Consider the following 15,534-nt stretch of genomic DNA (forward strand, 5'->3'; position numbering starts at 1 on the left):
GAAAATAGCACTTCTGTTACCCATCTATCACATCTATCTACACATCTATCAAACTATCCTTCTTGTCCCACAAGCACTAATTTTAGATTATAACATATCCTTTTCATACAACCTTCAATGATTGGCTTAGACCATGTCACGTGTTATGGACTATTGACTCATAGTGACCTAAGTTTGCATACAGAGGGCAATATTCATTTTCTATTTTCCATCGGGTACTATTACAGAAGCATGAGACTAGTCCTGCTGGTGATTTTCTTTCACTCTGGAAATAATACGTACCTGAGAGTGTGGTGTGTTACAAAACACTTATTGACTTATGAAGTTGCCTGGCCCTTTTCGGACACTAGTAGACATCATCGATGATCTACGCCAAGCCATTATTTTGAATTTTATGAAATTCTTAACATTACTAACTACAACTATATCAGCAGCTAGATTTTAAAGATCACACATCAATACAACATACAATTATTATAAAAACTCAAATCTAAGTAATAATATTTATTTTTTTGCAATATTTGTGATATCAAGGAAAATTTGTTTTGTTTTCAATTTGATGTAAAGAATTCTGAAATGTGAGATATTTAAGCTTACCCACTTTTACTTTATACACAGGAAGTAATCACTACTTGTATTCCGATTGGTTGTCATGAGGATTGAGTGTCATAAGCTTCATTCTGATTGGCTGCTCCAACATTCATCTTGATTTGTTATTTATATGAGGTTTATCATAATTATTGTAAGGTTCATCCTGTTCGGTTCCACGAGGTTCCTTCTGATTGGTTTTAACATTCACCGTGATTGGTTGATGTAAGGTTTATCTTGATAGTTTGGCTGTTGTTAAAAGGTCCATTCCTATTGGTTATCACAATGTTTCGTCCTGATATGTTTTTCTGAGGTTCATTGCGATTGGTTACTACAATACCAATCCTGATTGGTCATTTAATAATATCACTATTTAATGAGATCATTTTATGTTTTTGTTTTTGGAAACTCGAAATAAAATTTATTGTTATCGTATTATATCGTTTTATGTTATTATTGGTGTTGCTGCTGCTGAACACATCTTCCTTCATGCAAATGATGCTCCAAATTAATTCTGCACTGAAGGTAATTTCAAATTTATTGTTTTACAAGTACAAGACTGTATATTGCAAGGATTATACATACATACATACATACATACATACATACATACATACACATACATACACATACATACACACACATACATACATACATACATACATACATACATACAAACATACATACACACACACACATACATACATACATACATACATACATACATACATATACACACACACATACATACATACATACATACATACATACATACATACATACATACAGACATACAGACATACACATACATACACACACATACATACATACATACATACATACATACATACATACATACATACACACACACATACATACATACATACATACATACATACATACATACATACACACATACATACATACATACATACATACATACATACATACATACATACATACACACACATACATACATACATACATACATACATACATACATACATACATACATACATACATACATACATACATACATACAGTTCGTTCGCAACGGAAAACAAAGCTAGTTTATGACAAGTTCCTCTACGTAAAACAGAAGATGAGACATAACTGATGACTGAGGGGTGGTACATTGTAGCTACGGACCGGGGAATAAAGGACCCATCGTTGCCCTACAAGTCGATATTGCGCTGCAGGTGTAATGAATCCGAGACATGTACACTTAGACTCATCAAACAATTAAATGCCTGTCGAAGCTTGCCAATGCACATTGTATATTGTACATACTCATTAATATTCTAATTCATTGTGTATCATTTCATTGTATGATTTCAACCTCAACCAGACCCATGGCAAACAAATGAATATATGTATTATCTACAACAATAGGCATTGTCTTAGATAAGGATAATCTCAATACACATTTGGAAAAAAAAAAGTCAATTAATTGAATCCCAAAATAAAAATAAAATGTTTTATATCGATCAGGGAACATTCATAATAACCGAATACATTCTTGCGAAACGATATGTAATAAATAATGTTTTAGGGGAGAGCGAATGCGCCATGAGAAAATTGTTGCAAATGTAGATTGTATATATCATAATCATCATTTTTGTAGGATATGAAAGTAGTTTAAGTTCATGACGTGACACAGTATTTAACCAGAGTCGTTGGCGAGATAGACTAGAACTAAATAGTACCGTTGCAACCATGGGAGCTGCAAGAGAAGTGTTTCATGGATGAATGAAACTGTCATACCTAAATAAAAAATATTCAATCGATCTGCCATATAGTGGTTCTGAAACCACCGTCATCTTTGATTTGCTGGGGTCAGAGTTACCTACATGTAGATCGAGCACACCCTTCTCAAATTGTGAAATGGTTGTATTAGTCTAGAGTTCTAAACTCGTACAGTATTACATATTAAAAACTTCATTACTAATACCAGTCTAGTCAAAACGGTTGTTCGAACACATATATCTGTGCTCCCCCTAACCGTGTTCATATAAACACGATGACGTGGTCGAGTCCCCACCTGATTTTAGTTTTCATTTGTATATCAGTGCAGTCCTAAAAAACGTTAGAAAGGTCTGTATCGAATGAACATTAATGAGCGATGACGACAGCCTGTCAGTTTGTGATGGATTACTACTGACATGCGCCCTTTGCATTTCGTTCACTACAGGGAAGCACCACAATTTAACACCTTTCATAACCGTCTTGACTAAACTGGTATTAGTAATGAAGTTTTTAATACGTATAATAATACTGTACCAGTTTAGAACTTTAGACTATGGTGGTACTGGTGGAATATGGCAAACATAGCACATGGCAACAGCGATTTGATCTATATGTTCTGAACGTAATTTGTAAAACTTTGCAATAAAGTCGCAAAATCGTAATTCAGTGGTCGACGTACAGTGTAATCAACTATTAATCTGTATAAGTACCATTTTTTTCGTACACGCAAAGTTGTAACAGCGGCAGGGGGGGGGGGAAACACTCCCTGGACCCACCCCACTCGGTCCCTCCGCTCCCTCGTTGTGGTAGTTCCCGCCGAAATGTATTGTTTTACGTGCTTGTATAATTGCCTAAATATATATCCCGGGAAAATGTATTCAACAGACAGTCATTTGAAAACAGTGTGTCAAAATGTAAGGAGACAATGACTGCTTATTTCACCATCAGTATGTTGACAAGAGTACAATAAGTGGTATTTTCATTAGAATGCCCTTTTTTGGTAATTCGTAAATTGTGTATTTTCATCGTAAATGTAAAAAAATGAAATTTTGTGTTCGTAATTTGTAATTGGACATTTATGTTTTCTGTAAATCGTACTGGGCGACCCCCTTACCCACCCCTATGTTACGGTACAATGGTGGCAGTGGTAGGATCTGGCCGCTGCAGGATATATGACAACAATTCATTCGAATCATTGTATTATCTAACGTTACATTTAATTATGTCGTGGTTAAACCACGACATAACGTAACGTTAGATAATACAATGAGTAAAAGTAAAATGGGACGCCCTCTATTGCATGCATGCATGCGTCCGTGTGTATCCATCCACCCATCCATCCATCCATCCATACATACATCCATACATCCATTCATACATACATACATACATACATACATGTACATACATACATACATACATACATACATACATACTTACGTGTGTATGAGTATGTGGCACATATAATTCTTAATTAACAAATTTATTGCTGGGTACAACAATATCACTATTACAATATTGTATCCACAACTTTGACTTTTACTCCCGGACAAGTTATGAAATAAGCAAAATCCAAGCAATTTGACTTGATAGATGCCGAAAAACAATAATGGACAGTCAAAAAACTATGAATATTTAAAATGAAAGGTTTCGAAAACTGTGTCGGCGGGGCATTTGTCGAGAGAGTTCAGACACACTACCGGAAGTGTTCACGGCACTGGTCCTGATTTGAATGAGTTCAAGGGCATGAGTTCAAGGTCAAATTTAAAGTGCGTCGTTACATTGTGCCTCTTCTCTGGTGCTGTGTACGTATATTCAACCGTTGATTTTTTGCTTTACTGTTACAGAACTGTCTGGGGCAAACTTGAAGATGCTTCAGTATGATGATATATTGAAGAATGTAGTTGGTGAATTCGGACTTTATCAAAAACGATGTGTATTTTTCTTGTGTTTAACGATGGTACCAGTTGCAATGAGAATCACATCTCAAGTGTTTATGCTAGCGAGTACCGATCACTGGTGCAGTGTACCGGAATCTGTGGATTTAATCAAACAATGTGAACTATTGAACATCACCGACGATTGTGCTGGTACTGTATGGAGTCTATTGGTACCTACAGACAAAGATGAAACAACATGTCAGTCGGGTTTTAAACGAAGTAGATGTAAACGATACAATTATAATGGAACAGACTTTGACGCTCTCTGGGCGGAACGTGATTTGAATACGAGTTATGACCTAATTAGTTGTCATCGAGGATGGACTTATGACACTTCTCAGTATATGTCAACCGCAATACACGAGGTAGGTGATAGTAAACAACAACAAAAACAAAACAAACAAACAAACAAACAAACAACAACAACAACAACAACAACAACAACAACAACAACAATAATAATAACAGTACTTATTATTGTTTCAATATGGTACAGAGGTAACCCACGTTACCCACCCCGGACAAACCAACAAACCAACCAACCAACCAACAAACAAACAAACGAACAAGCAAATAGACAACAAAACAAAAAATCAAAACAATAAACAACTAGCCAGATGTAAACTGAATGCTTTGCGTACGAGCAAACCTTTCAGATTGTTGTTCCTTCACACCTTGCCGAACAGAAAGTTTCTGCGCAAAAGCAAAAGCTGATTGATTTCAAGTTACTTAAAGTTTAAATTTTGTTTATTTTCTAAAGCGCCTTTTCTATTTATTAATATTCAAAAGTGCTGTACATACAATATATTTAAAAGCACGGTAAAACAATATAATAAAGCTAAAAACAACAAATTGGTTACAATAATTACAAAAAGGCTAAAATGACTACTTAGTAAAAGACACGCGATAATAAATTAATACAGCTTATAATATTGTTTAAACAGATGTGTTTTAAGTTCACCTTTAAAAAGTTCAATGTCAGTGATCAGCATTTTGCAATATCACTTTAAAAGGTCCGGGCCTTGGTCCGCTTATATAACCACTAGCATCCAGTCGTTGGTCCGGTTGTGTTACCACTCGCTACCCAGCACAGCGAATTATTTCGTCTACTTGGTAGTCTGAGCTAAGGAAGCGGACACAACAGTCTGGATCTTTTATCTGTACAATCACATGACAAAAAAACAAACTACGTTTTGTAAATATGCCTTACTTTGTTTTATTCATTTGCAGTTTGACCTGGTTTGTGATGATGGATATCAGGTTGCTCTAGTAACTTCAATATTTATGCTTGGTAATGCTCTTGGAAACATTATCTTTGGACCTCTTTCTGATAGGTAATAATGCGCAATGTCTGTGTGTCACATCTCAGACCACTAAACGAAAAGTAGTGGTCTGAGGTCACATACATACGAATTTCGGGTCAACGTCCTATACTGCAAAGTTCACAGGACAAAGGCTTTTGATTAGTCCTGTCTAGATTACTGACATGACACTCAACACCGTCCTGCGAAAAACGATGTACTCAGCCTATTGCGAGTGCAAAATTGCTTCCGCACCAATTACCGAAGAATTACATACCCACCGATCAAATATTAGCAATCGATCGAATATGTACTCATTTGACATCTCTTTGATGATAGTATAGTAGTCGCTCGTAATCTAGATCCAAACAAGTGTCGAAATTGGAACTTTACGGAGAAGGACGGGACGATCGACTTACTCCGTATGCAAGCAGGACTAGCTTTTGATGTGATTGTGATCAACCATGATTGTGTTCTTTGTGCGATCGCTAAGTGGAATGAGAACAATTCCATTGCTTTGAAAAACGAATGACATGCATTTACATGTAAACAGTCATTCCACTTTAGAAAAGGGTGTCATTCCACAGCTGGTTACATACTGTAATTGCTGTCATTCGTTTTCTGGCATTCGTTTTACCATTCCTTTTAGCGACATCCGTTCCTTGGCGGTGGAGTTACACCTTAATTACGTTACGTGTAGTGACTAGATTATTATGTTGTATTGGTATAACGTGAAACCTTTCTAACTTCCATGAACGTTTACTATGTAATAATGACATTTAAGTTAGTACCATTTTTTCGTGTCCTTACACACGACCGTGTTTTCTTTTAAAAGGATTGGTCGGTTGAAAACGCTTATGGTGACTGTCATAGTGGGATTCGTGTCAGCTATTGGTGAAACGTTTACACACAACTACGTATTGTTTTTAATACTACAATTTGTTGTTGGTGCATGTAACATGGGAATGTATGTACAAGGCTTTGTTTTGAGTACGTCTGCCATATCTCTCTACCACGTTATGTATCAAACATTCACCTATATAGTTTAAAAGTTGACCGATACAGATACTCGTGATTGTCATTTTGTTGACAAACATGGTGCAAACAAACACTACGCCATCTCTTACTAACATTTACTCATCTAGTGCTGATCACCTTGTTGAACTTTGCTTATTAGGTGATACAATAGAGGCTACTCACGGCAATCTTCCATAAAGTAATGTAAGCGTTTGATCAAAAACAAATTTGAGTGTCGTTAGTATTGACTCATTTTCATAGCTTGGGACCCCAAGGTGCACGCTCGTGAATTGCACGACTGCTACAATTAAACGTAGACGATCCCGATTTATTTCATCATAGACAGTGTCTATGAGATTATGCACTGCAAAGGAAGGATATTTCCGTACCGTATTTTGGTTTCTAAAGAGAGGGGAGGAGTGGATTTAGCGACTTTTAAAGACCCAATGGAAGAACCCCCATCATCCGAATTGTGGGGAGGAGGAGAAACTGACCAGTCCCATGTTTTGTTAATGACAAGTTTTCATCTCTTCATTCTTATTTTCATTCTTCGCATGTTGATGCCATGCATGAGTCTCTTCAAATAATCATATTATATCTCCTCTCTTTCTTGAAGTGACTGAATTGGTCGGACCTTCCAAACGAGCGATGGTTGGCGTACTATGCAATCTATTTTTTGGTTTTGGTTACACTGGAATCGCCATCCTTGCATACTTTATCAGAGATTGGCGACACTTGAAGTTTGCGTTCAATGTTCCTTGTATTATCTTCCTCGTGTATTGGTGGTAATTATCATTTTTTCTTTTTACTTTACTTTAAAGTGACACTAATGTCTTGACTTTGTGATCCAACGAAGAGTGGAAGCTTGGAGAAAGTTAGTTGCAATTCAAGTCTTCAATTGTGTCATCTGGGATATGTGAAGTGGAGACATAATCCAAATCTTGTATTTACTGTCAATTTTCTCGTAGTTTCATTCCAGAATCACCCCGGTGGCTGCTGTCGAAAGGAAAAATTGACAAAGCCAAGAAGATTATCAGGAAAACAGCTCGAGTGAACAATGTACCTTACAAGAAAAACTTATTCAACACACAAAACGAAGAGCTCCCAACCGACAAGGCATCGGTAAATGTAATAATGAACCTAATGCGAGACAACGAGACACAATTTTTCATCGATTTTCAGTAATAATATATTCATGAGATGTGTTACTAATTGCCACCAAGCAACAAGGATTCTAGCCATTGTTATGATCCATAGACATAGAGACTGTGTCCGCTAAGAGATTACCTCACACATTGTCCAGCGGGTATCCATGGCTTTGAAGAAAGAGGTCCTTAGATGAAATTTCAAATTCAAACGAAACCACCCACAGAGTAATTAACACCATGTCTTTGTTAACCAATCATGCAATTTTGCCCATAAGTTAGTGTTTTATTGTGGACATTTAATTATGTCCATATATAATACGCCACTTTAAGCATAGACATTAGAGGGGCCCTTCACTGTCTCTGACTTGATACCCTCTCTACGTCATTATAACAGTTAGAGGTTAGTCATTTACAAAAACAAACTTTTGTCCATAACTTCTGATTCCTCTAGACGTGAAGGATTCAAAAGCACAGATAGCTTGCTGACTAGGGAGAAAATTATTACCTTAATCCACCAAGTTGTAATAATTAAATTAAAACAAATTGCGAGAGTTTTAACACAGTGACTGAGATACAGACTATAGTGGCTTTGAAAGTAAGAATTACCTATTTTCATGCATCTGGAATATATAACATGTTGAAGGAGAGAATGCAGGCAGAGAGACGGAGAGACAGACGGGAAGACAGACAGACATGAAGGCAAGCTGGCAGGTTCACACACTGACGGAGGCAGAGACAGGGAGACAGAGAGACAAACAGACACTGAGAACGTACGCTTCTAGTTCCCTTTCTTTCTTTCTGACATGTGCGGGATACCTTATCGACCAGCTTGACAGAAAGTAATTAGTAGCTGGAACTTAAAAGATGCTCATCAAATGTTCCCTAACATGTTTCCATCTTACAGTATATTCCTGGGAAAAATGAAGAGGTTAACCAAGTTCATGTCTCACCATTGGAGATATTTCGATACCCAAATATGAGGAAGAAATGTTGTATACTTTTATACGTCAGGTTAGTGCAATTTTAGTTCTTAGCTGCGATCAAAATGTTCATGAGACCCCAGTGTAAAACAAAAAAAATATCATCGGGAAACTGTGTCGATAAAATGTTATTTAAAAATGATCTTAGACTATACCTTCTCAAGGTAAATATATTTAAATTATTTGAAACTTTGTTTTTAAGCACAACTGAACTGATAAGGGTCATGAGTGTTATAGAAATAACAAAGTGTCTGTCTGTCTGTCTGTCTGTCTGTCTGTCTGTCTGTCTGTCTGTCTGTCTGTCTGTCTGTCTGTCTGTCTGTGTCGGATGTGTATGTGTATAAACAGCTTAATGTCAAAAACTGCTGGACTGATTGCCATGATATTTGGTGGGTATATTACCTTTGGTGTCTAGTTGGGAAATTGTACAAATCAAAATGGTCAAAAAACTTAAAACTCCAAAATTACTGGCAGATCATTTTGACATTTGGTTGGAACGTTCTTAAAGGTGTTTTGATTAAGAATTGTTCAAGACATGATGATCCCATCAGTGATATGCAAATTAGCTATAAAATGTGTCATTTTGGTGAAAAATCTATAATTCCAAAATTACCCGGCAGATTGGGCTGAGTTATAATGGGGATGTTTCTGGAGGTGTTATTCTGCAGTTATTGTCGAAAACATTTTGACACATTTGTTCCTAGCAACCATAACCAAACTCTTACCAACTGTGAAATGATGATGCATATTACAAAGATAATAGGGATGGGGAGGTAAATGCATAGAAATTCAAACATGTATGCAAATATGCCTAGCAACAAGACCATGCCATAGCAACAGCTAACTGATGGTTTCAATCACAAAGCTGAAAAGCGAGGGCAGGCAAATTACTAAAGATTCCACAAATGTATGCAAATATGCCTAGCAACAAGACCATACCATAGCGTCAGCTAAATGATGGTATGGTTTATATCACAAAACTGAAAAGTGAGAAGGGCAGGCAAATTACTAAAGATTCCAAAAATGTATGCAAATATGCCTAGCAACAAAGCCATGCCCAGGCAACAGCTAAATACAGTTGTGCTACAACGCCATTGGCACTATTTTGTATGCACCTCATCATGCTTATACTTCATCAAACTTCATATTCCTTCTACGTACTTGAACAATTTCAGTTTCAGCACTGGTATCGTTTACTATGGTTTTATTTTCAACACATCAAATATTGGTGGAAGTGATTACATAAATGCTGGCATCGCGGGCGCTGTTGAAATTCCAGCCTACATCACCATTGGAATACTTATCGAAACAAGATTAGGGCGAAGATTGACATATTTCATATTAACTATTTTATGTGGCGTGTTGTCATTGGCAACCATATTTACACCTACCCGTAAGTAGCCATTTTTCAGATATTTCAACATTACAATGTTATGGCTGCACTAGCTGCAACTGAAACATTTTTAATAGTGTTCCTTTAGATATAACAACTTACTCGTAATGTCGTACACCCTGAAAATTATTGAGGATACCAGTGTTTTATAACAACCCAAGCATCCCTAGAGTCTCCATTCACTTACCAAATGGTGTGGCTTAAGCATCCTAGTCGGATAAGTACACATTAGGTGACCATTACAGGAGACAAATCTAACAGCTAAACAACTAGTTGACCATTACTTTGAGAGCACAGACTGCATACACCAACATGTCACCACACACACTGGACGACAACAGTCAAGTGACACCACCGCTTAACAACCATGGGGAATTGAAGTAGACAGGGCGAAAATCCACAACAGTATTTTTCATCTGCAGTTATTTAGTTATTCATTTTATGTTTCATATATGGAATTTCAGGTGGTCACCTTCTTTGGATTAGGATACTACTCAGTTCCATGGGAAAATTTGTAGCAGGTGGTGTCCATGCCTTAAATTATATATACTCAGGTGAACTATATCCAACTGTTGTAAGGTTAGTAAATCCATTTAGGAAAGCTTTTTGAAATGAACAATGGAACGATGATTTTATCTGTGAAATACACAAGTGGGACACAGATTTCCCACCCATATTATCAAGTGTACACTTTGCTTAAAGACTTTGACCTTAGGGTCGGTCAAGGTGAACATCAAGTCAATATACAAACACTTTGTGAGGTCTTAATTAATGTGGTCAATTTCTTGTAAATCTTGTTCACGCTTAATAGAGAACAAGGTAAACAAGATAAACAAACTTTCTTAAAAGATGTCGACCTTTCATCTTGACACCAATTACGCTCACCACCACAAGGCTTTGAGAGTTCATTCAAGTTTCTACTCTTAAAATACTAAACCTATGCGACTTTTTTCTGATGTCATCTCTTTTTAGCTTAACCTTGCCCTCCAGGAATAATGACTGAATTTCAGACATCTTTTGTAAATTTAGCTTTTACTGCATCACTCAAATGCATAGATAGCATCTACCCCGATAAGCTTTCCTTTTAGATCATCTTGACATTGACCATCACGACCAACTATCATAGTTCAGGCTTTTCTTGCACGTTGTTCTATTTGTACACAATCCACCATTTGTATAGAAACAAAAAAAGCGCTTAATTCAATTATCTTTCCAAGGCGTAATATCAAATATGACCCTTCTGCAAACTAGTACCAGTAGCTTTATATTTGGCCTTGACCTTTACCTTCTGGGTCTAAAAGTATACCAGAAAAATCAATTCCATTAGACACACAAAAGTAAAGAATTTGAACCTCATAACCTCATTTGGTCTTGAATCATGAACTTACAACAATCCTTCAGAATAAATAAATATCAAATTTTGGTCACATTTGTAGGAAGAATATTTTAATGGATATCCAACAACTATATTCCAGTTGACCAGAAATACATGTATCGCCTTTGTTTGTTATTACAACATGCTTATGTTTTGATTTATTTCCGTTCTGCTGATTTAGGTCCTTCGGTGCAAGTTTTACAAGTATGTTCGGACTGATAGGAGCTTTCCTTGCACCACAGATTTTGATATCTCGTATTTTATGGCAGCATCTACCTCAACTTGTATTTTGTATACTGCCAACAATTTCTGCATTTCTCGCACTACATTTGCCCGAGACAAGAGGGAGAAAACTACCAGACACGATGGAAGAAGGGGAGTCGTTTGTTGAAACAAAACTGGGTCGATGGAAGGATAAGACTGTACAAGTTGCTTATGTTAGTCTGTATTATACATATTTTCGGTTATCCAGACTCTCGGACCCTAGCGGAGAGTCTGAGGCATTAAAATGTCAGTGGTCCTTACAAGATGGCTGCATGGAGAGTCTGACCTACAACATGACCTCTGGGGCTCTGTAGTAAAACCACAAGCCTAGGGTTTTTAACTATTGCTAAGAGTATTGTGCTTTAATCTCCTAACAAAAGCGATTTTCATGGCGTTTATATGATGATTTCTGTTAAATATATACAGAGTTGATGAAAATGAAAATTCGGAATCTTTTTCGACCAATCAGCGGCCATCTTACTCCTTGCAAAAGGTCGTCTCGCTGGCCCAGACTCTTGCCATTGTTGAGGCTCCACTCCAGTAGAGTCTGGAAAAATACAACGTCAGTGATTGTTATAAGATGGCTGCACGGATAGGCTGACCCACAACATGACCTCTTTAGTAAAATCACATGTTGGCAACTCTTGCTAAGAGTATTATTTTGATTTATCTCCTGACAAAGATGGTTCTCAAAAGGTTCATACCATGATTTCTGATAGAGTTGATGAAAATGAAAATTCAGAATCAACTTTGTCCAATCAGTGACTATCCCAGATCCCGGCAGCGGCCATGTTGCACCTTACAAAGTTCGACATTGTATTTCCCCTCAACGGCAAGAGTCTGAGTAACCGACACTATGCAATAGACAGCAATGCAATACTCCAAACTCTCGTTAGATGGATCTCGGGGGGTACCATTGGCCAGGTCTGGTAGGGGTGTGTGGCCAATGCTGTCAACCCCAGACCCCATTTTAGACCGATGTTGAACTCATAGGTGCAATTTTGCGCATGCGCAGTTAACGTAACAATGCATTATGGGGAGATTTCTAGGACCAAGCGTTTCAGGGGGTGTGCATGCTATCTCAACCAGTGAATTAGCAGGGGAAAATCCTGAACTCGTCGAGAATTTATTAAGGAGCTCCTTCCAGGACCCCATTTTAGACCAAACAAAATAAAAAATTGTGAAATGTGGACCCCATTTTAGACTCAGTAGCTTTAAAATAACAGTACCCATTTCAGACCAAAGGGCAAAAAACTCTACCCCAAAGGGCGGCACGTATACGTATACCCAATTAATGGGAGTACCCCCCGGGAGGTGGATGTAGTCCCCAACGAGAGTCTCGGGGTATTAAATGGAGATAGCCTGGATGCCCTGAAGTAGTTGCCTACAAAAGAGAAGGCTGTTGAGGACGGAACGACATAGTGACGTATCGTTAATAAAAAATAAGATTCATGTGTAGTACATACATACTACATACGTTACAGGTATTGACAGGGCCAGACATATAGAATTAAAGAAAATGTTTGTTCAGGATGAAATTAAATTCATTTTGAACATTATCATGGTAGTTTTATTATGGCCGGTACATAATTACTGCAGTTGTGACATCCATATTTCAAGTGCAATTATCCTCAATTTCTGAGGTGTGTACGGTTTCATCACCAGGTTTGAAATCTTTGTTGTGTTTGTACTTGTGTTTTGAACCTGAAGGGCACACATGTACTCATTATCCTGCACTGGTGTTTGAGATATCCAAGACATCTTGAAATCAACTAAGTTTATTTTCCAGATGAAAGCTCGACTCATCAAAATATTGTTCCTTTTTTTTTTACATTTCCAGTATCTTATTAATCATAATAAACAGACAGTGTATATTTATTTTCTTTCATGAAAAATCTAATTAAAAAAACTTTCATTTGCAGAGAGAAGTGGGCGACACAGACACAAGAACTGACGAATTTCAACGTGCGGTGCCAGAATCGGACAGAGGAAACGTAATCTCATCAACGCCATACAGGAAATTACGTGTTTCTATAGAACCCCAGCTTTTCTGTGAAATGAGAACTTTTCGTCAAGGTGATGAAGACGAAGATGTTCAGTTCTCCAAACAAAGTGGACAAAGCCAAGACAAACCTCCAGTTGTTGTCACTATCACTGAATCACCTGAAGACAAATAATTGTTTGGTAAAATATTTGTCTGTGGGGAAAATGGCGTCGTCGGTCAGAGATAAAAAAACACATATATAACACGAATGGCGCCATTGAAAAAAAAAATCAAATTTGACCTTGTATTTTGTAAATGAGTATATAGCTAACGATGGCTAAAGATGGAGGGGGTGGGGGGGGGGGGTAAAGGGACACAGCTAAGCAGAATAGATCAATTTAACATGCATTAGCTGTAAAAATCTTCAAATTCAATAAAATTTGGTACATACTTCAAAAATAACTAATTGAATATCTTCTGGTGTGTAGGTATGAATATCTAAAGACTTTGCCCCTTCATTATTCAGGCATTAAGTTTAAATCTGGTACATATCGGTTCTCAGGGAATTGCATCCCATTTTACTTGGACTCATTGTATTATCCAACGTTACATTATGTCGTGGTTATGACATCCCATCATAACCATTGGTGTCACATATCCTACAGCTGCCAGATTCTACCACTGCCACCATTGGACCGTAATATCAGAACATATAAACCAAATCGCTGTTGTCTGCAAAATTCCACCAGTAAAACCATTTCATAGTAGCAGAACATATTGATCAGTGAATTTGCTACTGATAACCATGCAATGAATCAATAATTGTTACGTTGGTTAGGTCCATTTGCCGTTGGAATAGCGGCGATACGCTGGAAAAAAACACTTGAATTAGAAGACCGATTTGTCGCCGTCGGCCACGGTAGAATTTGCCACAGTTGGACAACATGGTACAAATAAAAGAGCTATTTCAGAAGGGGGGGGGGGGGTGCATGTAAGTAACGTTAACCCCGGAAAACCCAAGATGGCACCCACAACAGTGACTGTGATCCAAAATACTCATTTCCCGGCTTGAGTTTTGGTTAAGTGATTAACAGCAGATATCAAGAAATCAAATGAAATTACATGTCTCTGTCTTTGTTATCAGTCGACATATAACTGATGAACAATATTTTTATTTCATACAGTATACTACAAAGCATGTGAACATATTGATTGAATACTACTAACATGGGAATACTCTATACGCGTGCACAGTACGTAAAGGGTATTAAAAGTTGGAAATATGGCCCTTAGATCGAATTGAAGTTTCCCGCTATTCACTTTTCAGACTGCTTTCCTTGGGTTATTTGTTATACCTCCGGTACTATTTAATCATTTGCTCAAATGATATATGAACTGGTACGTGTTAGGAGAAAACGTGTACACTGGTCAGTTAAATGACTATCATTTTGAATGTAGTAAGACTACATTTAATATAGTATTGTAAGTAGAACAACAGACTGATAATAAAGTAATTATACAGAAAATAGGCGCGTGTGATTGCTGTTATGATAGTGATGTTTACTTTATATCATGTCAATGGTACTCAACATTACATTTTAGCTGTTAGTGCACGATCTTTCGTCATTATAGAACATTTCTGAGAATTTTAGAATCTAAGTATACACGAACAAGCAAGTCTCCTACTTTCGAAGACGTACTAAATTTCATGGTGGCCCTGAAATTACCTGGTAGTTACTAAATTACCTAAGTTCGTGACAGCATCCAGAGCAATGTATAGTCATGATGTGCAGTGATT

At 37.1% G+C, this 15,534-nt stretch overlaps 1 protein-coding gene across 1 annotated transcript; it reads left to right on the plus strand.

The window, feature by feature from the left end:
- Positions 1-4,204: 4,204 nt before the first annotated feature.
- On the plus strand, positions 4,205-13,929 carry LOC144444251 (organic cation transporter protein-like). Its single transcript, XM_078133663.1, has 10 exons — positions 4,205-4,639; positions 5,505-5,608; positions 6,411-6,469; positions 7,209-7,377; positions 7,561-7,714; positions 8,645-8,751; positions 9,896-10,113; positions 10,578-10,692; positions 11,670-11,925; positions 13,675-13,929. The coding sequence occupies exons 1-10, from the start codon at positions 4,205-4,207 to the stop codon at positions 13,927-13,929; spliced, it is 1,872 nt and encodes a 623-aa protein (XP_077989789.1).
- Positions 13,930-15,534: the final 1,605 nt, after the last annotated feature.

The sequence above is a fragment of the Glandiceps talaboti genome, chromosome 13, assembly GCF_964340395.1.
Source record: "Glandiceps talaboti chromosome 13, keGlaTala1.1, whole genome shotgun sequence".
In the NCBI taxonomy this organism is placed as follows: Eukaryota; Metazoa; Hemichordata; class Enteropneusta; family Spengelidae; genus Glandiceps; species Glandiceps talaboti.